This window comes from Taudactylus pleione, unplaced genomic scaffold (genome assembly GCF_031769625.1).
Source record: "Taudactylus pleione unplaced genomic scaffold, aTauple2 ptg000290l, whole genome shotgun sequence".
Taxonomy (NCBI): Eukaryota; Metazoa; Chordata; class Amphibia; order Anura; family Myobatrachidae; genus Taudactylus; species Taudactylus pleione.
In genome coordinates this window covers 8,138,396-8,165,000 of record NW_028284692.1, presented here as the reverse complement: position 1 = coordinate 8,165,000, position 26,605 = coordinate 8,138,396, and the positions used below count along the sequence as shown (strand labels likewise).

Genomic DNA, 26,605 nt, shown 5'->3' with positions numbered 1-26,605 from the left:
TCACAAAGAGCATCCGGCTCTGAATCAGGGCCAGAGGCCTTTTACACCCAAAGACATGATTACTATTACATGTTGTCATAACATCGAGTAACATCGGACCGATATGCACACCTGCACAAGCCGAGACCTTACTCAGGAATTGCTAACAGCCACGCATGCTATCAGTGCTATGGTTGCATTGCAGTGGATAATTTATGCACGCCCCTGCAACAGTATTGCAACGCACTGGCACGCCTGCATTCGCACAACTACCCCCCATCACCACCCACAAACGGCACGAATTGCACTGGTTCGCACACACGCACTGCGATGCATACGCATGCGCAGAACGCAACAATCGGCCAGTTGCGTGCGTATTAGCAACTGTGGGCTTGATTCAGACCCAGTCGCAAGCGCTGAGCTGCAATCCGTTGCTCCGGGTCTCGCACCAAAGGGGGCGAGCTGTCGATGTTGAGTGAAAGCTCGCCCCCTTTAGTGGGCAGGCCGGGGGGGGGTGGCTGCCCAAACGGAGGCGTTCCCATGAGAACCCCTCCCGTTTGGGGTCGGCCCCACTGACATCACAAGTGATGTCAGTGGAGAAATTCCGGCTGTTAGAGCCGAAATCTCTCTGGGGGTTGCGGCCACGAGGGTCTCGTAGCAAGCCCGATGGTTGCGATGGTCTTGACCATCACGACCATCATCATGGCCACTTGCTATAGCTGTGGGTGGTCACCCACAGCTATGCAAGCAGCCAGGAGGCCGCACAAAAAAAATTCAGAGCGAGCCTTCCTGCCAATCAAAGTGGGTGGTCCTGATACACCCCTATCCGCTTCTTTATAAAGGGGCCATGCTCTGTGCATGACCTCTCTAAAGCTGGCCAAACACTAGACCAACTTACATCCAACCATCCAACTAGTTGATTGGTTGGAATGAAAACCTGGTAAGCGATGAAAGCAAATGACAATCAGCAATTTGCTCCCAAACGCCGGAAAATGGACTAAAAACTGTTTGAACAAATTGTTTAGATCAAACATTTAACAAACTTGTCTGAACGACCATTTTCATCTGTTTTCTGGCATTTAGGAGCAAATTGCTGATCATCAGTTACTCCCATATGTTACCAGATTTTCATTCCAACCAATCAACTAGTTGGCTGGTTGGATGAAAGTTGGTCTAGTGTGTGGCCAACTTAACAGTTGGTAGAGACCCTCTGTGGTGACTGGCCACACCCCCTGTAGTGTCTGGCCACACCTCTTAAGTTGGGCCCCTACCACTGCATTCCCTGGTGGACCCTTCATTCCCCAGTCAGTCACTGGCTGTAACTTATTTATTAAAAACAAACAGTAGGCAGCCACTTATCCTAATTTTGTTTCCCATTAAATCATAGTTACCATTATTGTTTCAGCTTAATGCTCATTAAAGATAAGGCCTATGTTATAAAAATAAAACAGCGTTAAAATTAAGAACTGTCCTCTTATACATTAAAAAGTACTTTGTGAGGATGTCCCCATTAATTATATAAATAGAAAATATTTCTGTTTTTTGCTAATAATCACTTTTTATTTCACTTTAACAACCTCACTCTCATTTATCTGTGATCTGAATAAGATACTCTTCTGGAGAATTTACCAAGCCATGGGCAATCTAATGGGGGTTATTCTATAAAAAAGTCTGACAGGATATAGGGAGTTAAAATGGCTTTAATAGCACTTCTTAAAAGTGTTTTCCTGCAATAGAATACACATTTAGTGCAATACAGACTCTTATTTTGTTTGTTTTCTGGTACACACTTAACTGTAAAAATTGCTGCAATTGTGTATAATATTTTCCTTGTCTAACTTTTATATAAATGCCAATTGTACAAACGTAACTTTGTTTCTGGAGTTAATGTAAACAGTGGTAATTTTGCCTCATTAATAAACTGCGGTGAATGTAAATTCAATTATATTGTATTTGTATAGTCCATGTTCTGGGATTTCTATCTAGAATCTTTATTATCTGGCCTCAGTGGTCCAAGTGTCTTGATGTGAAATGAGGATAAGAACTTCCAGTGGTCAGGGAAAGGGGCAAAGACTCATTGTCTATTAACAGCAGGTTACGTACACTGGTGAAGTAACAGTCACCAAATCCTTCTTAGGTACTATCTGCCTATCGCTGCCATGTTAACTTTGTATTGTTTTGCAAGAGAAATTACCATAGAACATATCTCAATAGGATGACGAAGGGGGAGCAACATGTTTTGCATGCTATGTTCAGCATGATCTGTGGTCATTGCAGCTTGAAATGCATTATCAATAACAATTGTGATGTTAGTACATACTGACAATTTCCAGAAAGGGTCACTGTGAAATGACATTGAGGTTGCTACATAAATAAATGATCTTGGTTTAAAAAGTTATTAATTTCATCTGCTTTCTAGAATGTTTTATAATTTTCCCTAAACTTGCCATTCGATTACATTGGTATTTTTCCCTGCATTGTAATATTTGACTTGGACGTATTGGGTCCTAATGGAATTGTTTAGTTTTATGTATGATGATTTGTTGCATTTCTAATACCAAAATGTATCACTCATTGCTGCAATAAAATTATATTTTTTATAAAAAGACATTCATACAGCAGTATTTGCAGCTCAGACACAAAGCAAGCACTGGTGTGGGGAGCCTTTACTCAGGTTTACGCTTGTAATTGCGCAAATTGAGGCACCTGGTTCAATCATTAGATATCGGGAGCAGATTCAGTAATGAAATAAAAAAACCTGGAAATCTTAGTAATAATATTTTTGCTTTATAATGTATGTCGCTGCTGTACAAATCTTTAACTGCCTCTAACAATTAAAATTATATCCTTGACTCATGCAAAGACCTTCGAGCTCAGGTTGAGCTACAAGATTCACATAAATACTATTAATATATTTTATAGTGTTTGATTTGATGTGCTGAAAAACAAAACAGCAACAGAGGAGCACATGCTTTTAAAATAGATTCCACGTCAACATGCTTAGTGGTAGATAAGCTTACAGCCGCGACAAGCCGGGACTCATTCACAAATAGAACACTCAGGAAGGGAAGATTGTCAGTCTTCAACTCGGTGACTCTGTAATAGAGAAGACAGGATACAGCACTGAACAGGTGGTGGAGAAGACTGATTTACATCCACTTTGAGTGCACACGATCAGCATTTGAGTCAATGTAGGAGAAGCTTTCTAGAGGGCCTGTGTAGCCTGCAACTTAATTTGCACCAACTTTGTCTCCGAGATTTGGGTCTTGATAATATTAGGAGTGAAGTGTGGGCTAGGAGAATATTATCTGGGTCGTATACAGTATAGATCAGAAATACCAGTGTCCTTAAAAAAAAAACAGTAAAAAATGTTCACATGCTCACAAGAGGATTTATATGCAATATATAAATATATATATATATATATATATATCACTGACAGTCAATATATATTATTTATATTTTGTATGTGTAGATATATACTCTCAGAGGGGGTGACACCAAAAAGCCAGCTCCACCTTAGTGACTAGGAACCAGGAGGTGGTTGTACTGTGCTGTTATTGTGCAGATGAAGGCTCCCAATCACTGATGATGAGCCGGTAGTGCAGGGATTGCCGGGCATGCGTGCCCCCAGAATGATGAAATGGGTGTGCCATGAGGCCTCACTGCCTTTGCCCACAAGACCACACCCCTTTTGGGGCACACACATTGGAGGCATGCACATGGTGTTTATAGGTCACACTGGGTGTCACCAATCAGAGTGACGCCACTGGCTATAGATATATATATATATATATATATATATACACAAACACACACACAAACGTATGTGTGTATATATATATATATATATATATATATATATATACTGTATATATAAACACACATACACTGGAGGTTTGGCTATTAAATAACAAGACTGATGTTATAATTTATGTTTAATTATATTAAGTAAATTTTAACTCCGTTCCCCTTCTATGTGCTCCTCTTCTGCATCCACACACTGCTTCATTCTTATATTTCATTGCTCAAAGCCAAGCTGTTGTTCATTATCTGTCAGCTGCCACAATAGCTCCATCGTTTTCTTCTTTAGCTCAGTAACTGACGCAAAACGGGTTCCTTTAAGTACAGATTTGACTTTAGGGAAAAGAAAGAAGTCACAGTGCTAGGACTAGGAAGTGCTAGGAAGTGCTAGGACTGGCGAGTATGGAAGGTGTTCTAGCACCGCAATCTGTTTCTCGGCCAAAAATTGCTTCGCAGAGAGAGCTGTGTGGGTTGGTGCATTGTCCTCATGGAAGAAGAACCCATTTATCCAGAACTCTGGTCTTTTTCTTTGGATTTTTTCCCGCAAAGGTGCTAGAACATTTTTGTAGTAATATTAATTCACTGTTGCGCCTTCTGGTACCTAGTCTTCCGAAATAACACCCTTTATAGCAAACAAAACAGTCAATGTTGCTTTGAATTTGTATTTACTTTGACATGCATTCTTTATTCTTGGTGATGATGGTGTTTCCCAGTGCATGGACTGGCATTTTGTTTCAGGAGTGTACTGGAAGATCCAGGTTTAATCACAGGTAATAACTTTATCTAAAAAAAGCAAATTTGTAAAGACATTTTGGAATAAATTCAAGTGGATTTGCATTCTTCTTTCTTGCTGCTCGGCAGTGAGAAGCATTAGCAAAAACTTTTGTCATGTTAAGATCCTGATGCAATACTAGCCTAATGGAGCATACACACGGTCAGATTTGTCAGACTTGTCAGATTTGTCAGATGAACGACTGAACGATTGAACGATTTGAACGATTTGAACGATTTCACCAAAGTTTTGAACGATTTGAACGATTTCACCAAAGTTTTGAACGATTTGAACGATTGAACAATTTCACCAAAGTTTTGAACGATTTGAACGATTGAACGATTTTTGACTGCATTAAAATTAATGGAATCGTCCAAGTCTGACTGCAAACCCATCAGATGTCAGATATCGTTATCTGACAAACGGGAACGCGCATCGTTGATCGTCCATCGTTCAGGCATGTCAGATATGAACGATTTTCCTTCAGATATGAACGACTGAACGATTTTTAAATCGTTATCGTTCATATCTGAAGGAAAAATCTGATCGTGTGTATGCACCATAAGAGTTTCTTTGTTGATGTTTACCATTTCTGCTGTCATTCGGATGCTGAGCCGGAGTTCAATTCAAACAATTTTTCTAAATGTTTTCCACATTTTCATTTGTTTTTGATGTACAAGGCTTTCTGGGACATTCATCATCTTCGACATCCTCACGACCATCACTAAATCTTTTGTGCCACTGAAACACATGTGCATGTGACTTACAATCTGCCCCATAAGCTTTGGTTAGCACACGGAAAGGTTTGATGGGCGTTTTGTTCAATTGAACTAAAAATGTTAAGCTAACACGTTGCTCTACTTTTGAACTAAGCATTTTTATGACGCACAGGAAAAATACAACTTATTAGAATGTTTATTTTGTACAAGTCTCGTTATTTAATAGCTATACCTTGTTTATAGTGCCAAGAAATAGCACTTTCAATGTAAATCTAAGCCATAAAAATATATAATATATGCATACCGATATATAATATATGCATACCATATATACCGATCAGCCATAACATTCCAACCACTGATAGGTGAAGTTAATAATGTTGCTATTGTACATTTAGCACAAAGTCAATAGAGAGCAGCCCTCTCCCTCCCCTCACAACTCTCACTGGTTGCCTGCTAGTCACAGCCTCACTTCTCCCCCAGCCAGCACTGTCAGCACCTGAAGCCAGCACTCAGCCACTCCCAGGCCACTGCGAATGTCTCACGCTCAGCTCCCTACAATACCCACCCCAATTGCGAGGGGCAAGTGAAAAAGAGAGGGGGTAGATGAAAGAAAGAGGGGGCAAGCAGGACAGAGATAAAAGAGGGGGAGGGGGCGCAGACAGGGCCATAGAGAGCTCTGCCAGGCCCAGAGGGGCGTGGCCTAATCACGGGAGGCGTGGCCATGCCCCCTTGAAAATAAAAAGAAGAAAAATAAACACTTTTGCAGCGCCGCTTCCGCGCAGGGGAGGGGGACGCTGTGAGCCCCTCAGCCCGGCGCAAAGCTAGGGGGGGCGCTGTCAGTGTGATCGCTCCCCCCCACAGGCACAGGAGACTCAGCAGCCACGAGCAGTCTCCCACTGCAGCTCAGCACACGCTGTGTGCTGCGCTGCTGCTGTGAGAGAGAGAAGAGAGGAGGGGGGTGGTGCCGGACTCGGGCCCCCACCGGGCCCCTCAGGAAGCCTGGGCCCGGTTAAACAGTACCTGCCCCCCCCCTCTCGGCGCCCCTGGGCGCAGATGAAAGAGAGGGGGTAGAGAGATGAAAGAGAGAGACAGGGGGAGGGGGAAAGAAGAGACAGATAGAGACAGACGGGAGTGGGTGGAGACAGATATGGGAAGGTTGGGGAGAAACAACTTTCACACTTGGAGCTGTCATCCTGCAACTACTCCCCTAACCGCAACACCCACTATAGCTCCACCTAGCGCCATGCCCCTGAATGCATGATGTCATGCAGAAGGGACGGGACCACCAGCGCCAAAGAACAGCACTGTATATGCTGAAGTCTGCATGTCTGGAGCATCTAAAGGACACTCTGGACGGGACTGCGTCAGCAATTCTATCTGCAGGTTGCACCACTCGAGCACAACAACTTGCGGTCCTGGCTCTTTCCACAAAACCTTTCCCCACATCCAACTGGAGGAGAGGCGACAGAGATAACAGAGAGAGGAACATTGGGGGAGCAGAGATTAGGGAGATGGGGGAAAGGGGACAGATATGAGAGAGACAGTGGGAGGGTGACAGAGAGATGGAGGGGGGATACAGATAAAAGAGAAATAGACACAGGGGAGCATGAGGCTGGAGAGACAAGTGATGGCATGAGGCTGGAGAGATACAGGGCGGGCATGCAGCTGGAGAGACACAGGCTGTGGCACAAGGTTGGAGAGAAACTGGGTGACATGAGACTGGAGAGACATGGTGGTGTGGGTGGGGAAGCTTGATACTGAAGAGATACAGGGGAGGGCATCATCTTATTGCTTGAATATTTACACCATCTACAATTAAAGATTTAAGCTTCAACTGGCCATATGATTATAGTAACCAACTACAATAATAAAAATTAAATGTAGCCTACATGTAAAAGCACAGGTGTTATACCAACATTGAAAAACCCGGAAGCATACTCACTCGTGATCCAGACTATCATATCGTGTTTGCAGCCTATGGTAGAACGCATTTCCACTATACTTATATAAATCAATGTATACTCAAAGAATAGTTATATCGCTATACCATCAATCCAAATTGCCCAGTAAGGGACTTTGGGCCTGATTCAGCAAGGATCACAGTTGCTAATACGCAATCAATAGGCCGATTGTTTCGTACTGTGCATGCATCACAGTGCGCGAACCAGCTGCTGCATTTGGAACTGAGATCAGAGTGGAGACGTAGACCCATCGCAGAGTGATTGACAGGAAGTGCCATTTGTGGGTGGTAACAGGGGGGTGGTCGGGCAAACGCAGGCGTGCCAGTGCGTTTCAATTGCGTTGCATGGGCATACATAAATTATCCACTGCGATACCATATGCAGCCTGAGGTTTCATAGCGTGTGCTGAAGTTAGCAATTCCTGAGTAAGGTCTGACCTGCCTTAACTGTGCGTATGGGTTCGATGTCACTCGATGTTATCAATTATTTTGCTATGTTGCCAAAGTATATCGATGTTTGTAAGGGGAAGTGGGCGTCCTTATGTTAGGCTACGATCGCAATGCAAATGCAATTATTTGTATATCAACACTGTTATTAGCAATTGCATTGCGTGCATATTAGCAGAATAGCGATCCTTGCTGAATCAGGCCTTTTATCCTTCTTTGTAGCAGAGCAGTACTGTCTGAATGGCAAATTCAGAAGTGATTTCACTTCCAGTCCATCTGGCTGTATCCTCTATGCTTTTCATGATAAAATTCCTGTGTACTAAATGGAGGCAATATAATCACAGATGATGTTACATCATGCAACATCATGAGGTAGTAGTAAAGGGTAATTCCCATGGGTCCTGGCTGCGGATTATACTCATAAGAATTCTCTCTACGCCAGTGAAGTTCTCATCTTTGTTACGGAACCATTGGCCTCTTTACCTTATTTACACGATCTGTTGGATGGGTATAGTGAAATTTCTTACTATAAGTTAAACACTTCTAAATCAGAAGCCTTAACCATTAGTATTTTGGAGGACACTGTACTTAGACTATGCACAAGATTTAACTATAATTGGCAAAATACTTCTCTTCTCTATGTGGGTGTTCAGATTCATGTTGATGGTTTTTGATATTAATATTCCACCTTCCCTTTTTTACCAACTATCGTCCCTTACTAAATCCTGGGCTTCCTATGACACCTCGTGCCTAGGCTGTTGAGCAGCCTTTAAAATGACACTCTTTCCCAAGCTAATGTATTTATTTTGCACAATCCCATATGCCTTTCCTAGAACATATTTAGATAAATGTCAGGCTATACTGACTAAATACATTTGGAAGAATAAATCTTCTAAAATTGCTTGTTGTACCTCACTAAAAGGCAGGGTGGTTTGGCTTTCCCCGATCTTGCTAGATATTGAGATGCCTGACTCCTTGCACAGCTTAGAGATTGGACACATCCCTCTGTGACTAAGTGTTGGGTAACTTTAAAAATAGTAGAATATGTGGGCTTTTTATTGGCTGATCTACTCTGGCTTCCTCATTGCCTATGTCTTGCCACCTTGCTCTTCTCTCCTCAATGATAGCATCCTTGCAGGTTTGGGATAGGTTACTTACCCAACACAGGGCGGTGTATCTGCCTACAGCTAATATTTCTAGTTTAGTGCTATCCAGATAGATTCCTGATTTACAATTGATGATATGGCACTCGTGAGGCAATGGCAACCCTGAGAGATCTCCTCGATGGTGACGCTCTTCACCCATAATATTTCCTACAGGACCGTTATTCCCACCACTCTCATGACTTTTTTAAACACTATCAAATCAGCCATTGGTTTCGGAATGTTCTCCTCTCTCAAGGCCCAATTTTTCGCCCTCCCAAAGTTTTATATGCTCAGCTCACTTCGGGTAATGGGAAGGGAGATATATCCTATTGGTATTGCTACCTTTTTGAACTCTGTTCCCCAGTGTGATCCCCTTCCCAAGCCCACTGGGAGCCTGATCTATGCCACACCATTTCCAATGCTCAAATGGAAATTGATCTACACTACTTCCTATCGTATGTCCAGATGCTTAAAACATATGGAAATCAGATTATCATATAGGCTGTACCTCACCTGCATACTATGTGGCACGCGCAGTCTACATATTACTGGAGGAATTGTAGGGAAGTTGGACACATTTTCCAAATTTTTTGGTCTTGTCCACTTTTCCGAAATTTCTGGACAGAGGTTTATACTTTGAATCATAAAGTTTTACAGTTGGTTTTAAAATCTACCCCTGAAGTTTCTCTCCATTATCTCTGCCCTCCCCAAGTTGTACCCTATCAGTGATATGTCCTTGGTCATATTCTTATTGCTGAGTAGGCAGCTATAGCTTAATGTTGGAAACATTTGCTTCCCCCTCCTGCACTTAAAGTGTTTCTCAAGGTTCAACATCACTATACTATGGAAACCACCACGGTGCTTTATTCATTGTCAGCTTCATCTCCTTTTGTAGTGTTTTGCTTGGCATGAATATGTTACGGATGGTGCAGGCACTTTTTTTTGCTCCATCAATCACATCTGTCCGCACCTCTCCTATTTGAATGAAAGGGAATCTCCCTAAATAGGCTAATATCTGTATTTATTGGATCTTTCATGTAACTTTTCTTTTTCATATTTTAATATTGCTCTTTGATTATTCTTTATGTGTGTTGTGTATATTAGGTTCCCATATATCTCCTTACTTGACTTTCCCCTTTTCTTTTTTGTACCCCCCCAAAATTTGTTACATTAATAAATAGTATTGTTGATAAAAATAAATGCTCACATATCATGGATCGCTATACATAACTTTGGGCTACCATCAGTAGATCCAAATAAGTCTACCACACTCCATTAACATTTCATAATATAGGGTCACATCTTATCAGTGTGAACATACACTATATAAAGTCATTAGCCACTTATGAGGCAAACTATCTTGTTTGTATCATAAACAAGTCCCAACTATATACCGGGGGATTCCAAGCATGAGCACAGGACCCTGTGTGAAGTGAGAAATCTCTGAATGATTTGTTTGCTATATTAGTGCAGCTTACTTTCCTATATCTAAATGTTTTATGATGTCTATTTCCACTTATGAAATGTATCTACATGCACAAAGCACACTTGCCAAACTGCTAGCAGCCAATCCAAAGCTAGCTTTCATTAGTTGACTGAATCATATATTTAGGAAATAATAAAATGTCTAATTACTAATGAGTGACCAGCACAACACATGGGCGATTCTTTGCTGTGGGGGAACTACGTGAGACTTGTTTCATTCTCGTAGAGCAGAGTATAGCAGATGTTCCTTACAAATACAGGAATAGTCTATTTTCCAATTTCTAACTAGTAAGTTGTGTCTTACATTTTGTCATGTGTTGAATCTGCCAGATTGACACAGCTGTTGTGATCGACCCAGGCGAGGTATTGACCACTAGGAGAGAAGCAGACACTGTGCACCCATCCTCCATTCTCTCCTCTCATGTACAGGAGCTCTCCAAATGGCATCTTCGTACCCCACAGAGTTGGACTTGGCTTATCTTCAATTTCCTTCACGTATGCAGAAAAGATTCTGGAAAAAATACTCAAACATTTGGCATCCTGTTCCATTGATCGATTTCCGCCACGCCAACCCAGATATATGGGCGTATGTGGTTATTTTACAGATCTTTCTGTATGTCTCTTTTCTACTAATGACTGAATTTGACATGCAAATATTATGGGGCACAGTTATTGACAATATACTGAAACATGATTGGAAGACTGTGGAATGGTTTAAAAATAAAACACCAATTTCTGAGAAGAGCTTTGCTCAATCGAGATTGTTATGTACAGTAATTTCCCCTATTACACTTCAATAACATTACTTTACCTACTCCAAGCTGTCTCTAAATGTCTTGTGCATGATCCCTGAGGAAACAGAATTGGGGTTAAGTTTCTGCAACACTTCTAAAGACGTACTACTCCATAGGTTAGTAAGAGTCTCAGATGACTCCAGAATAGATCTATTCTGTACTGACCCAGGTCACCAAGCTAGTGATACTGGAGGACCCTGTACCAACACAGCAACCCGGGTAGGTGAGTAAATGGTTCCAGATGACATACAGTCCTGTTCTGCACCCAGGTTAGCGAGTAAGAGTTCCAAGATGAATGTTACTGTACCTGCACTGAAAGTCACAGCACCCAGCTGCCAACAGGACATTGTTTGGGTGCCAGGCCAAGCTCAGAATAGTGGAACGAATAGATTTCTTGATATGTTTGCTGATCCACCTGTCACAATAAGGTATACTTTAGAATAGATAACATATATATGATAATATTTAAATGCAGAGATATATGATAATTATAGACAGTGTAGAATTAAAAAGATGACGTACTTTCCTTTTTCAGATCAGGATAATCATATCACAATCTAAGATATTGACTGTTTTATGTCATTGATAATACTCCTATATAAAAATGCCTCAATTGATTTATTTACGTTCAAAGAGTGAAATAAACCATGGTACTTAGTTGAAGATAAATTGAGAAACTAATTAAAAAATGTCTTCCAAGACCACTTATCTCAGTGTGTTAAGGTGGCAGCCAAACTTCTGAGGAGCCCTGCTGTGACCTAGGGCAAGGATCTATATCTGCTCTTGCAGCCACAAAGGTATTTTCGCCTGCTGGAACGCAGGAGCCAGACGTTAGGACTCCTGTGCAGTGAAGGCACCCCAAGTCTGGCTTGGAATCACTCTCACTGCAACATTTTAAGGAGAATTCACCTGACAGCAAGTGTTAGGTGATTAGTCTCCTTTCAGTCCACCGTAATCCGTAACTACTGTGCCTATGTTTACATGCCTTACTTGTTGGATAAAGTAAAAGAATGTGGTGCTCTCAGGGGTACAATTGTAGAAATTCTTTGTGTGTGTTCTGACGTAACTCCCTTGTTATGTATGCTCTGTCTTTTTAATACAGGACTTTTTGATTCACTGGTATTGTTTTGTATAAATAAACATGTTGTATTAGATACTATACAAGTGTCTAGTCACTATTTATACTAACACTGCATACCAGCACATAACATTAACCCCAACCACTAGCTCTGCAAGCACTGGGACTGAGGAAACCAGCATGAAGTGCCAGTGGTGTGCCTCCCTGCGTTGTCACCTGGTGCTGGGAGGGATCCTGTGCACGGGTCAGAGCCTGGCGCCGCCAAAAATGGGGTGTGGCCTCTTGAGAAGGAGGCGTGCCCTCTAGGGAAGGGGTGTGGTCTTGTGGCCCGAACCCCGTGCTTTTTACCAGTGGTCCGAGCAGGGGCTGCAGTGCAGAAGGTGCGGACTGCCCTGTCCTGTGTGCAGTGCCTGCTTCCTCACAGTGTCAGAAGCCGAGTGCTGCACTTAATGCTACAGTGTAACCAGGGGCGTTTCTAGAGAGGAGGGGGCCCGTGTGCAGTCTTCGTCACGGGCCCCCTCCTCTCCGTCTAGCGGCCGGCGCCGCACTTATAGACTCTGGACGGCCATTTTCCATCCACTTTTTACAGTGCAGACACTGGCGCTGACGTGGGACTCCGGAGAGGCAAGTATAATATGAGTGCAGGGTGTGCAGTGCGGGCCCCACCTGGACCCAGGGCCCATGTGCCCTGTACACCCTGCACCCATTATAAATATGCCCCTGAGTGCAGCACCCGGCTCTTGTCACTGAGGGGGAGTCTGCACCTTGGTGTCACCCCTCGGCGCCCCCCCTGCACCTCCCTTCTGACACCACTGGGAAGCGCACAGGAGCATTGGGTAAGTACATACTTTCTTACCCTATCCTGCACAATAGTGTTTACCAAGTTCCTGATACTGTGCCATAAATTATATTTGAGGTGGAGAGGAGAGTTACTACATCATCAGCCAGTATATAAGAACACCCACCCTACAGATATAACGGGGTTAGCAAGTTTGGGACTATGTATAAAGAAAACTATAAAGCATCATTGCTGGGAATCTATATGGACCTGATTTTAAGAACACCCTTCCAACAGATTGAAAGTCGGGACTATATTTTGGATTGATACATACGAGAAATATTTCAAAAGATGACGGCTACCTCCTTTAGTAGTTAAATCCTAACAAGGGAGTTACGTCAGAACACACACAAAGAATTTCTACAATAGTGCCCAGAGCGCACCACATTCTTTTACTTTAGCCATAATTGACTAGAGGTTGGGATACCTCTATACGTGGAGCAGCTAGGGACACCGCATATATAGAAACCCAGAGCACTGTATTCTGTTACTTACTTGTTGGATACCTGTTGCAATACTCGGATTGTCCCTTATCTGTTTTTGCCTGTGCCCTCACTTGTTGGATACATGTTGCCTGATATGGACTGTCTCTGAACTGTTTATTACCTGTGCCCATTAATTGTTGGATACCTGTTGCATGACCAGGATTGTACCTAACCTGTTTGTTACCTGAGCTTTTAATACTGCTAGATATCCATGGCTTGACTCTGGCTGTAGCTAAACTCCTGGGGGTATATTAACTAAAGTGAGAGTCTTTAGAAGTGGAGATGTTGCCCATAGCAACCAATGAGATTCTAGATATTATCTTCTAGATAAATATACCCCCTGCTGTCATGTGCCACCAAATTGGCCAGACTCTTACAAGTTATCTGCATAAATCCTGAGGGGGTTAACCATAATCTGTCTGACAGGTGAGCAGCATATCTTTTAAATTACTTGGTTGCTCCCTGTTGTCATTTAATTTACTTTGACACTCTGCTATTAGCATTCAATTTGCACATTTAAAGATTATCTTTAGTATCCACAGGACAATCTAAAGTAATACAAGAAAAAACAGAAGGTGCCTTGAAGTGCAATAACAGCAATATACAGTACACTTGTCTTATATAAAGTGCTAAATACAGGGGGCATCCCAATACCAATATGCAAAATAACTGACGCTTATCTGGTATTAGCTGGAAAGCCTCCAAAAAGCTACACTGATAAGGGAGATCTCTGTAGATACATGTCCAAAATAGATAAGAGGACAAACACAGTGTGATATATACTTAATGCTGGGCATACACAGCCAGATAAAATGTCTGTCAGACCGACAGACATTTTATCTGGCCGGCTGCCAGCCGCAGATGTCGCCGGCATACACTGTGAGAGAAATCTCACAGTGTATAGCCCGACATCCGCGCTCCGCCCCCGGGGGAGGAGACATTTCCCTGTTCCTTCCGTAGGAAGGAACACAGGAAATGTCTGTCTGTCGGCCGCGCTGGGCATACACTGCCCGATGCGGCCGACAGTTACCGGGTAAATATCGCATCGGACGTGCATGCTGGACAATCCAGCATGCCCGACCGAGCAATATTTAACCCTCGGTCGCCCGCACACACGCTACAATTATCGGGGCAATCCGCCGATATCAGGCGGATCGCCCCGATAATTGTAGCGTGTATGGCCAGCTTAAGAAAGATATTTATTTAATAAAAGGTAAATATTGCATGCACATAACATATTAAGCTTATCTGATCAGTGATCACATAGTAGGTGTCTTCACCCAGGATAGGATAGTTCAGAGAGCAGCAACTTTGAGTCCATTGAGACCAATTTTATATCCAAATGAGAGTGCAAAACACTCAACCAATTGATCAGTAGAAGGGTAACGTAACTTATACATGTGTGTTATGTCTGTAGCACTTCTTTATATTTTCTTCCATGTCTCTTAAATTGTTATCCATTAATGTAAACGGACTTAATTCTCCTAAGAAACGTACCATTCTCATGGGGGCTTGTAGGAGGGAGAAAGCCTATGTTGCATTTTTGCAAGAGACGCATCTTACGGGCCCGCACTCTCAGCTCCGAGGTAGGTGGTTTGCCCAGACCTTCTTTGCTTCAGCGAATTGTAAAAAACGTGGGGTAGCCATTTTAATTAGGCGTAATATCCCTTTTGTCCACATTAAAACTGTGACAGACCCAGAGGGTCGATTTCTTATAGTGATCGGTACTCTCCGTACTGAGATTTTCACTCTGGTGTCAGTGTACGCTCCTAATCAAGACCAGCCCCAATTCTTTGATTCTTTGTTCAGGCGTATTAGCAGAGTTGCGCAGGGCCATATTATTCTGTGTGGGGATTTCAACACCATTATTGACCCCCTGTTAGACAGATCGAACCCACCTTCAAACTCCTCTGGGATGTCTCTTCCTAGGGCTTCTCGTACTCTCCTGGCTTCCCTTAAACATTATGGCCTTTGTGATACCTGGCGTCTTAAACATCCTCACAGCAAGGACTATACTCATTTTTCAGCTCCACACCAACATTATTCCAGGATAGATATGATCCACATTTCCTCCACTATTACCTCCCTAGTTACGGAAGCTGGTATTTCCCCCTTTACATGGACAGACCATGCAGGTGTTTATATTCTTTTAGATGTACATCGCTCTCCTCGTGGAAAGCGTAACTGGCGTCTTGATGACTCCCTTTTACAACATCCCCCCGCTCTGCTAGAAATAAAATTAGCAATGACCCGCTACTTTGAGGAGAATACCTCTCCTGATATTACCTCTAGTGTCCTCTGGGAAGCCCATAAGGCTACTATACGGGGTTTTCTCATTTCTAAAACCTCAGCGGTTAGGAAAGCGGCTGCACAAGAAATTCAGTCCCTTGAGTCACAAATCTCAGTACTATTGATTCAACATAAAACATCCCCTAGCGCCTCCGTGCTAACCCAAATTGAGAAACTACGAGGTCAGCTTAATGCCCTTCTGTCTCACCGTGCTGCGCTTATTTTGCAAAAACTTCGTCAACGCTTTTATGACAAATCTGACAAAATCGATTCTTTATTAGCCAATAAACTGCGTCGCAGACAAGCATTAGGTGCGATAGACAAATTACACTCTCCGTCTTCTCTTTCTTTTACCTATGATCCTGAAGTTATGGCTGAGGAATTTCGAACCTTTTATAGTTCCCTTTATAATTTATCAGATTCTTCCTATCCCACTTCTGCTGGAGCCGAGGGGGTGCGCTCATATTTGTCCTCTACTTCCCTACCCAGGCTCTCAGAATCCCAACTATCTATTCTCAATGACCGTATCTCAGATGAAGAAACAATAGCTGCTATTAGATCAATACATTCCTCTGCTGCCCCAGGCCCTGATGGGTTTACAGCCCAATATTATAAACTGTTTACAAAGGAACTTGCCCCACATCTTACATCTCTATTTAATGACATTTTGGAGGGTGCTTCTTTTGCTCCTGATACAACTCGGGCCGACATTGTAGTGATTCCTAAACCTGATCGTGATCCTACTCATTGTATTAACTATAGACCGATTTCATTATTAAACGTCGACCTGAAAATTTATGCTAAAATCTTAGCGACTCGGTTAGCTCCTTTGCTCTCTTATTTGATACATCCGGATCAGGTCGGGTTTATACCTGGACGTCAGGCATCGGACAACACTAGACGGGCCATTGACCTGATACACTCTATTCATAAAAGGAAACTTCCTTCTCTGATTTTAGCTCTAGACGCGGAGAAGGCCTTCGACCGCATTTCCTGGCCCTTCATATTTGCTGTCCTAGACAAAATGGGTTTTTCAGGCAAATTTTTAGATGGCGTTGCAGCACTTTACCGTTCCCCCACAGCACGAGTTTCGGTTAATGGTGTCTACTCCTCCAGTTTTGGGATCACTAACGGTACTCGGCAGGGTTGTCCCCTCTCTCCCTTAATATTTGCTCTTATTATGGAACCCTTGGCGGCAAGGATCCGGTGTAATAGAGCTATCTCGGGAATATCCACTGGCCCCTCTGAATATAAAATAGCATTATATGCCGACGATATTTTAGTTTCTCTCACTGACCCAGCCCAATCCCTAAATTCACTTTTAGAGGAAATAAATTCATATTCCCAACACTCGGGTTATAAAATTAATGTCACCAAAACTGAAGTTCTTGATTTCTATATCCCTGTTACCCTAAAGCAAACCTTAGAGGCCTTGCTTCCTTGTACCTGGTATAAAAAAAAGATTAAATATCTTGGTGTTTTCTTAACTCATCACCATCATCAGCTGTTTCAGGCAAATTTTCCCCGCCTTCTAGATTGCATTAAGTCTGATCTGCATGACTGGTCCAACTATTTTATTTCTTGGATAGGTAGAATACATTCAGTTAAGATGAGCGTTCTCCCTCGGCTCTTGTATTTATTTCAGACCCTTCCGATCTACATCCCTCCATACGTGTTCAAATTCCTTCAGTACCAAACCTCATATTTCATATGGAACCGGAAACGCCCGAGGATTAGACTAAAGTTGCTTCAGCGGCCTTCTAGGGGTGGGGGGCTGGGTATTCCCGATTTTAAAAAATATTATTACGCTGCGCAGCTCTCTCATTGTGCTCAGTGGTGTAACTTCTCTGCAGGGAAGGTCTGGGTGGCTATTGAGGCCGAGGAGCTGGGACTGGCCACTGCATCCTCCCTCTTGTGGCTATCTAAGATTCATCGCCCCCGGACGGTTTCTTCTCACCCAGTAATTTCTCGCTCTTTAGCAGTTTGGGATTTAGCCAATAGATGTTTTAAGTTAGCTCCAGCCCCGTCCCCTTTGATACCACTACTTCATAATCCAATTTTTCCTCCTGGACTATGCAAATCATCTTTTACAGCCTGGTCATCGAGCAATATTTATTATGTGAATGATATTACTATAGATACTAATTTCCCAAAATTTTCTGAAATCCGGGATAGAGTGGCAGTTCCATCCAAAGAATTTTTTAGGTTTCTACAAATTAGACACTTCCATTCCAAAATTAGCTCGACTCTGATTAGCAGATCTTTGACTTCTTTGAGTCCTTATGTTGGAGACGACCCTCCACTAGAGGTCTTATTTCTACTATTTACTCCTTACTAGGGGAAGTAAGCTCCAATCGGGACCCTCACGAGTTAGCGTGGGAACGAGATTTGGGACACTCTATAGATACTGAGGATTGGACGGAGATCTGGGACAACGCTGCCACCAGTTCTATTTGCGTTAAAATAAAGGAAAATATTTATAAACTGCTTTACCGATGGTATTATGTTCCATCGAGGCTGCAAGTAATGTTTCCCGATGCTTCAGATAGATGCTGGAGGGGATGCGGTGGAGAGGGCAGCTTTTTACACATCTGGTGGTATTGTCCCAAATTAGCTAGTATTTGGCAGGAGGTTATTGATCTCCTCTCGCACCTTTTTGAGATTACGATTCCCTATGACCCTCAGCATTTTCTACTTCCCTTGAGTCTGCCTTCTCTGTCCCGGTCTCAGAATAGGTTATTCCGACACATAGTATCTGCTATGACTTGTCAAATTGCAGCGGACTGGAAAAATCCTTACTCCTCTCCAATGCAGGCAATATTATCACGTATCTGGTATATATACAAGATGGAATACATGACAGCTTTATTACGTAATACATCCAAAACCTTTGATAAAATCTGGTCCCCTTGGCTGACATACCAGAATGTTACTTCCCCATTTAACAACTAAATTTTCCTTTTATATTTTTTTCTTTATTATGTTTAGATTGTAAAAGAGTGACTCCATACGGAGTCCACCCATCCTCTTTTTCTTTTACTCTCCTTTGTCTTTCTTCTCCTTTTTTCTCTTTTTTTCCTCTATTCTTAAACGGTTTGCCACGCCATTGCTGCAAGTTTTCTTTTCTTGCATCTATTTTCTTTATTTTCTTATAACGAGAAAATCTTCTATTAGATTATATTATTGTTCTGAAATAGTACAGTTTCCATTATAAAACTATGTTATGTGCTGCACCTTATTTTTTTGAATATTGGAATGTACTGTTTTCTTTGTGATTTGCTCAATAAAAAGAGTTTATAAAAAAATAAAAAAAATAAAAAAAGAAGTGTCATGTGCATTTGGCTGAATGAATTACCTGTTGTGTCACAGTCACAATGCAGATCGAATGCATTTATAAATAAACATCGGATGTATAGGTAAAACAAAAAAAAAAAAAAAAGAAGAAGGGTAACGTAACAAGAGAAATTTTACAACATGCTTTGTCTTCAATGGTTAACAAGATTTCATCATGGGCATGTGAAAATTATATTTTTTCCAACCCAAAACACCAGGTAATGATTTAAATCCCACAACAAAAATCGGCGAAAGTCAGTGGTTTTGAAAAAGCACACCTTATTAAATAACCCTAATAAAGTATTTGGCATCAGAACTGGGCTAATAACAAAGTTGCCTAGGCAGAGAGCAGCATTCGCTGTGTTCTAATAATAAGGATATTATTAGAGCAGAAATCCATCTGAACCCTGCGTACAGTTCCTTTGTTCACTGCTTTGCTCAAGGAAGACATGTTTTTTTGTCACCACTGATATCCATTCTTTCACGGATAAATATATTAGTAAACATACCTGGGAAAGACCTGTGTTACTCACCAGTCATTGTCCATTTCAAAGTAACAGATGGAAATAGTCTGTGATCCACTGCCAACTGCAATCTTGTTCTCCTGCGGTGACCACTTGACACAAGTCGCAGCTCGGTTAATGCGCAGTAAGACCAGGGTGGGCTTCCACACACCATCTCGGAGGGTCCAAACGTAAGCATTTCTGTCCACAGCACATGTCACAATACGATTAGAGTTTGGGGCCCAGTCAATACCTGAATCATATGGAGTGTGTTAAAGTTTCCATACAAGAGATGCTCAGTGTGCATATCTAGATGGAATTAAATGTGTAATTATTAGTACAGCATAAGGAGGACAGCAGGAACGGTATCCGGTCAGAAGGTTGACAGTCAGAATGTTGACATGGACTTTAGGTCAACAACCTACATGTTGTTATTCAAAAATGTTGACATGGTTAATATATCATCATGTTCATATTGTCGACATTTAAAATGTCAACACCAGAATGCTGCCATACAGTTTTTTGCTTAATTTTAGGGTTACGTTTAAGGGTTTGGGTTAAATTGAGGTTAGGGCTAGGCTAAATATAAGCAAAAAAACTATGTCGACATTCTTGTGTATATATGTTAAATGTCGACACTATGAGCATGATGATATTTTAACAATATCGACATTTTTGTATGTGGACCTAAAGTCCATGTCAACATTCAGAACCTGGCGATATTATGGTGTCAACCTTCTGAATGTTGACTTTTCATACCACACCCGGAGAAATGCAATGTCTCCTTGCCATAGGGGCCAGCTCTGTGGGTGTTGGACATGGAAAATGCAACCTGTGAGATGGTCAGTCAGTACTGTATAATGGCTTGGAAAATTAGACTTGTCCCTACAATAATCTGACTTTCAGTACTGGATGAGGACATGCAAAACACAAATGTAGTTTACATGAATTTTCATTATTATTATTATTATTATTATTATTATTATTATTATTTATTTTTCTATATGGCCTCACAAAATCTGCAGATATGTACAGTGAGGAGATAGAGTATAGCACAAATATGTAAATGACTGACAGGTGTGAACAATAAAAGGCAAAATGTAGGATGTTCCATAAGCATAAAGGCAAGACAACCATAAGACCTATTGGGTAAAGTATTTAACAAACAGTAGTTATAGAGAACATGTAAGATAATTATATAAGAACTCACAGGTGCATCATGTGGGAGAGGACGTGAAGACAACAGTATGGCCTTGATTATCTGCACTTGATAGGCATGGGCAGGCAAAATGTAACTAATGGGCCCCATACATCTAGCAAGTATTGGAGTAAAAAAATCCAACATGTTGAACAATCTCAATTCCCCATTCTGACATGAAAATGGTCGAAATCAGCGTCAGGGATTTTTAACATGTTGAATTTCCCTGATGCCCCGACGGATCGCCGATCATCGGTGGCCGTCAATTGCCATTTTTGATCGCCGTTCTGCATCGGCAAAACAAAGAATCAGAGATATAAGGCCCACATAACATCATTTGCCTGTAAATACCAGAAAAGGATATAGAACATGTGATCTACCTCTGCAATATAATCTGAGTATCAGTATTATCAGTATTATACAAATACATGGGAAATGCAGGGAGTGCTAAAATAATCTGACTTTTAGGAGCAGACATGGGAAATGTGATGTGGTTGTACGATGACCTGACTGAGGGCCTGATTCAGAGCCGGACGCAATTAGCGCTCGCTCGTCCAGAAAATAGGGGTGGCTATTCAAATGAACCGTTCGCTCTTTGCGGTCTGTTCACGCCTCTAGGTCTGAACGAGCAAACAAAACTTGCGGTCGTTTTTTGGAAGACTACGCCCCCTGGCCACTCGCATCCTACGTCATGTCCGCTATTTATTAGATTAATCGAGTACATCGCCCAGCGTATGAACTGCTCGCTATTCTTGTGGTTGGTTTTTGCTACCACAAATTCTGTCTGGCTATAAAATAACCCAGTGACGTGGTCAGTGATGCTGCTGTATTAATTATGCACACCCATAAAACGCCCGTTTTGACCTTTAAGCACGCCTGCGTTCTGATCTCCACTCCCCGTTTTCAAGCACCTTCCCCTGTTACCACCCACATACGCCTCCTCATGTCATTCAAAATAGCAGGCATTCGCTATATAGCGACCAAATGATTTTCGGCTGCACTGACTGGTTCGCGCATGCGTATTAAAAACCGTACACATGCGCACATGGGCGAACATCGCTTGGAACGAGCGTACTGCCGCTTACGAGCGGCTCTGAATCAGGCCCTGAGCTTTGTCTCTGTAAAAAGGGTGCTAACAGTAAGGAATAAGGACATGTTTAATGTCATTTATCCTTGCAGTAATCTGATTTTTAGTATTGAAGACCATGGAAAACACAATGGGGCTGATGCAGAGTGGGTCCTAATACACAAATGCAATATGAGTTCACTGAAAATATACTATTGTGTGTATAAACAAAGCCGCAACTATTGAAAGTATACATCGCATATGCATGCATTATATTCATACACTCTTAAGCATCAATATAATAACAACTACGTCTCTAGTAAGAAACAAGAGAAAGCATAATGCATCCCGAGCAGCAATGAAAGAGCTAATCAGTGGGGTGTTTGCAGAGGTGTAACTAGGGTTTTTTGGAGCCCAGGGCAAATTGAAAATTATTTACATTAAATGACTTTTAATTTCAGCCAGGATTCATAAGAAGTATGGCAACTTCCAGATGATAAATATAGTATGTAGAGTGCTTAGTGTTTTATTTCTGTATTTTCCTAAAATATTTACAGAAAAAATAATCTGTATTTATTATTTGTAAAAAAAAAATGCTTGATTTTAAAGTGAGTGTGGCCAGTCCTTGAAGAGGGCATAATTAGCACTTATCCAGCTCTAATATGCGTCATACAAAGAGGGGAATTCAATTAGAAGCGAAAAGCCATATTCGCCTGTTTTTTTGCGAAAAATTTGCCTAAAAAAAATTCACCAAATTCAATTCCAGGACAATTTCGCCTAAGCAGAAACAATTCTCCAAAAAAGATTCTCCAATCAATAGCTGATGAAAAGAAATGCAAAATCTTTATTTTGGGGTGCAAACGTGGAGAAACAACTCAGACCCCTTGGGACAGCCCCCCAAAGGACAAATCTGCAAAAAAACAGAAACAAAAACCTAAGAACACCCCAAAATAGACATGTCATTTTTGGGGTGAAATTTTAAAAAGTGGGGGGATAAACATTAAAAGTATCGAAATAGACTTCTTGGGGGTCCCCAAGGATGGGTCAGGTGTTTTTGGGATTGCAGGAACATGCAGCAGGCAGATTTTTCACGTTTTTTATTAAATTCACTTTAGAGACATAAAAATATGCTAGCACCCATTTTCAAGCACCCCAAATTTGACCGGACTACTTATTTTCACCAAAAAATACAGCTTTATGCCATTTTTCACCACTTTTACAAAGACGCTAATAGCAAGCAATTTACACAACTTAAGTACGCAAAATAGTCTTATTAGGGCTATTAGTACACATCTATATTGATTCCCTATGTTAATATATCTTTTTCTGGGGTACAGACTGATTTCCCCAATTCTTTCAGTACTTTTCGCCTGTTCCACATTCGCCTATTTCCGTTTTCGCCTGTTTTGCAATTGAATTAGGCGAAAAGCGGGGACGAGCATGGAATAAATTCACCTCTGAAACAGGCGAATGAAGCGAATGGTCGGACAGGCGAAAACTTCACCTCCAATTGAATATGGCCCAAAGTGTACTGTATGTCATAATTCCAGCATATACAGGACCAGTGATCACAGTAAGCCGTTAGATGCGGCAGTAAGGCCATCCTGCCTGAGATTAATGTTTTTATTTCACATGTAGGCACCATTCCAGATCATGGGAGCAAGTCCGGGAGTCTGGGGGAACCTAGCAATGCCCTGGACATATATGTACATATTGGTCTTCTTATGCACTGGATAACAGTATTAATAATGAATCCATTATATGGTCTACAGCAGTGTACCCCTTACTGTGCATGTTTTCCAGATCTCATTGGTGCACAGGTGTATTCATTACTGGCTGACACATGTTAAAAGATCCATAGGTAGTGCCAATTATTTCATTTGTAACACTGAGGAGAACATGTAGCACTAGTAAAATTGGATTATATACTATTTCTATTGTGGTCATTGTGAGGACTGGGGAGGGGGGTTTCCAGGCAACCGGAACACCCCCCCCCCCTGCATTTACCTATGCATTATCCCTTATTATGCAAAGAAAATCTTGCTACAGTTTTAAATAATCTTTATTAACATTTACTTACTGTTTACACCATCACTACATTTCTTGGTTTAAAAATACATAAATTAGACAAGGGCTTGGTCACATGGTTTATACAGGTATATACTATAGTCAGATATATGGGCAGGATGTATATAATCAGGGATAAAAGAACAGAGATTGACAGAATGCAGAATGGGGAAGCAATGAAGGGTGATGATGAGAGCAGGCAAACATAGCGGATGTCTAGGGCATCAAAGGTTAGGGCATAGGTTCCCAAACACGGTCCTCAAGGCTCCCCAATAGTTCAGGTTTTAGATATATCCATGGTGCCCAGGTGACTTAATTAGTACCTCAGTCAATTTGACCTGTGCTCAACCACGGATATCTCTAAAACCTGAACTGTTGGGCAGGCTTGAGAACTGCGTTTGGGAACCTCTTGGTTAGCAGGCTCCTGATCCTGAAACACTGAGTAATGTCACATAGAGTTCTGCCCACTGACATGAAGAAAAAGCAGCCAGTGATGGGCGCAATGCTCTGCCTAGGGTGCCTCAGTGCTTGCACCAGCCCTGGATGAGACAGCTGCAGGAGCGTATCTATAATGGGTGCAGGGTGTGCGGTGCACATGGGCCCCAGGGTCCAAGGGGGACCACACAGCACACCCTGCACCCATTTCTTCAATACTTACCTCTCCAAAGTCCCGCATCGGCGGTAGCAGCACTGTGCAAATCACTGTCAAGATGACGAGACGCCCATTTTCCCAGTGCTTTGCACAGTAGGAAAATCGACCAGGAAAATGGCTGCAGCGCCATTTCCCCAGTGAGCTGCGCATGTGCACAGCATTAGAGTCTACTCGTGTCTGGAGTCTACTGCTGCACTCACTGCGCTGGGTAGAAAGGGGGGGGCCCGGACGGAGACTGCACACGGGCCCCCTCCTCTCTTAATATGCCCCTGGGCAGCTGCCTTTTCACCAAAAAAACTGAAGGGATAATAATAACCTGATGGAAGAGTGTCCTCCTCCTACCCTGGTGTTTTCATATTCTAATAATGACCTGATGGAAGAGTGTCCTCCTCCTACCCTGGTGTTTTCATATTCTAATAATGACCTGATGGAAGAGTGTCCTCCTCCTACCCTGGTGTTTTCATATTCTAATAACAACCTGATGGAAGAGTGTCCTCCTCCTACCCTGGTGTTTACATATTCTAATAATGACCTGATGGAAGAGTGTCCTCCTCCTACCCTGGTGTTTTCATATTCTACTAATGACCTGATGGAAGAGTGTCCTCCTCCTACCCTGGTGTTTTCATATTCTAATAATAACCTGATGGAAGAGTGTCCTCCTCCTATCCTGGTGTTTTCATATTCTAATACTTACCTGATGGAAGAGTGTCCTCCTCCTACCCTGGTGTTTTCATATTCTAATAATGCATTGATGGAAGAGTATCCTCCTCCTACCCTGGTGTTTTCATATTCTAATAATGACCTGATGGAAGAGTGTCCTCCTCCTACCCTGGTGTTATCATATTCTAATAATGCGTTGATGGAAGAGTGTCCTCCTCCTACCCTGGTGTTATCATATTCTAATAATGCGTTGATGGAAGAGTGTCCTCCTCCTACCCTGGTGTTATCATATTCTAATAATGCGTTGATGGAAGAGTGTCCTCCTCCTACCCTGGTGTTTTCTTATTCTAACAGAATATTGGCAATAACAAATAACAATCAGTTATATCAATGGGATCTAGGGCATGCAGTTCCCTTTTTGTATAACACATGAGGGAAGTACATTACTGTTTAATTACAGGTATCTTTCATCATTATAATAAGCTGACATTTTTATAGTGTATAGTTTACAATGTAATGTTCTCTACATTTTGTATTTGCCTACTGAAAAATACAGCGACACTGTGTGTATTCAGTATGACAGTCTTTTATCTTTTCCTACGCTGAGTCAGAAGCATAAACCTGTATTTTACTGAAGTCATTTTGTGGTCTCCATTATATTAATTAATTGTAACCTGTTTTTCCTTGTCACATGACAGATCTTGGACAGTGAGCAAGTGCAAAATGTTATTAAATGACCTCTCTCTTCCTTACCTGTGATTCTGCCATTGTGTTCTGTCAGCTCATGGATCTTACTCCACCCATCGACTACTTTCTGGTATATTTGCACAACGTGATTATTAGGGCTGATGGCAATTTCTATACATATATGAAACAAAAAAAACATATATACATCCAAGCAAATAGAAACCTGTCTTAAAAGGCAAACATAATCTACAGAATTACTGTAAAAATAAGCAATGTACAGTATAGGAAGCATAATCTATCTAGAGTAGTCACGATACCTGCCACAGGATTTTAAATCAGCACATGTTAATAATTAATGTGTTATTCTGGGAATATCACCGGTCGTCTAAAATTGAAATAAAATCATGGGACATAAAGGTAACTGTAGTGTTGATCATGCAGCTTTTTTTTATCCCAAGAGAAATATTGTGAGTACCTACAATGTGTGAGTACCTACAATGTGTGTATATACACAGTGCATCCGGAAAATATTCACAGCGCTTCACTTTTGTTATGTTACAGCCTTATTCCAAAATGGAATACATTTATTTTTTTCCTCAAAATTATACACACAATACCCCATAATGACAACGTGTAAAAAG

The 26,605-nt window shown here is 41.8% G+C and overlaps 1 protein-coding gene across 2 annotated transcripts in view; it reads right to left on the bottom strand.

The window, feature by feature from the left end:
• Window positions 1-26,605, bottom strand: part of LOC148511872 (actin-related protein 2/3 complex subunit 1A-A-like) — a 47,138-nt gene that overhangs the window by 4,109 nt on the left and 16,424 nt on the right. For both annotated transcript variants that reach the window (XM_088482634.1, XM_088482635.1), the window contains exons 3-7: window positions 26,031-26,135; window positions 19,665-19,887; window positions 11,416-11,523; window positions 10,619-10,825; window positions 3,000-3,075 (exon numbers count right to left, since the gene is read on the bottom strand). In XM_088482634.1, coding sequence (XP_088338760.1) covers window positions 3,000-3,075; window positions 10,619-10,825; window positions 11,416-11,523; window positions 19,665-19,887; window positions 26,031-26,135 — 719 coding nt within the window. The remainder of the gene's footprint in view (window positions 1-2,999; window positions 3,076-10,618; window positions 10,826-11,415; window positions 11,524-19,664; window positions 19,888-26,030; window positions 26,136-26,605) is intronic.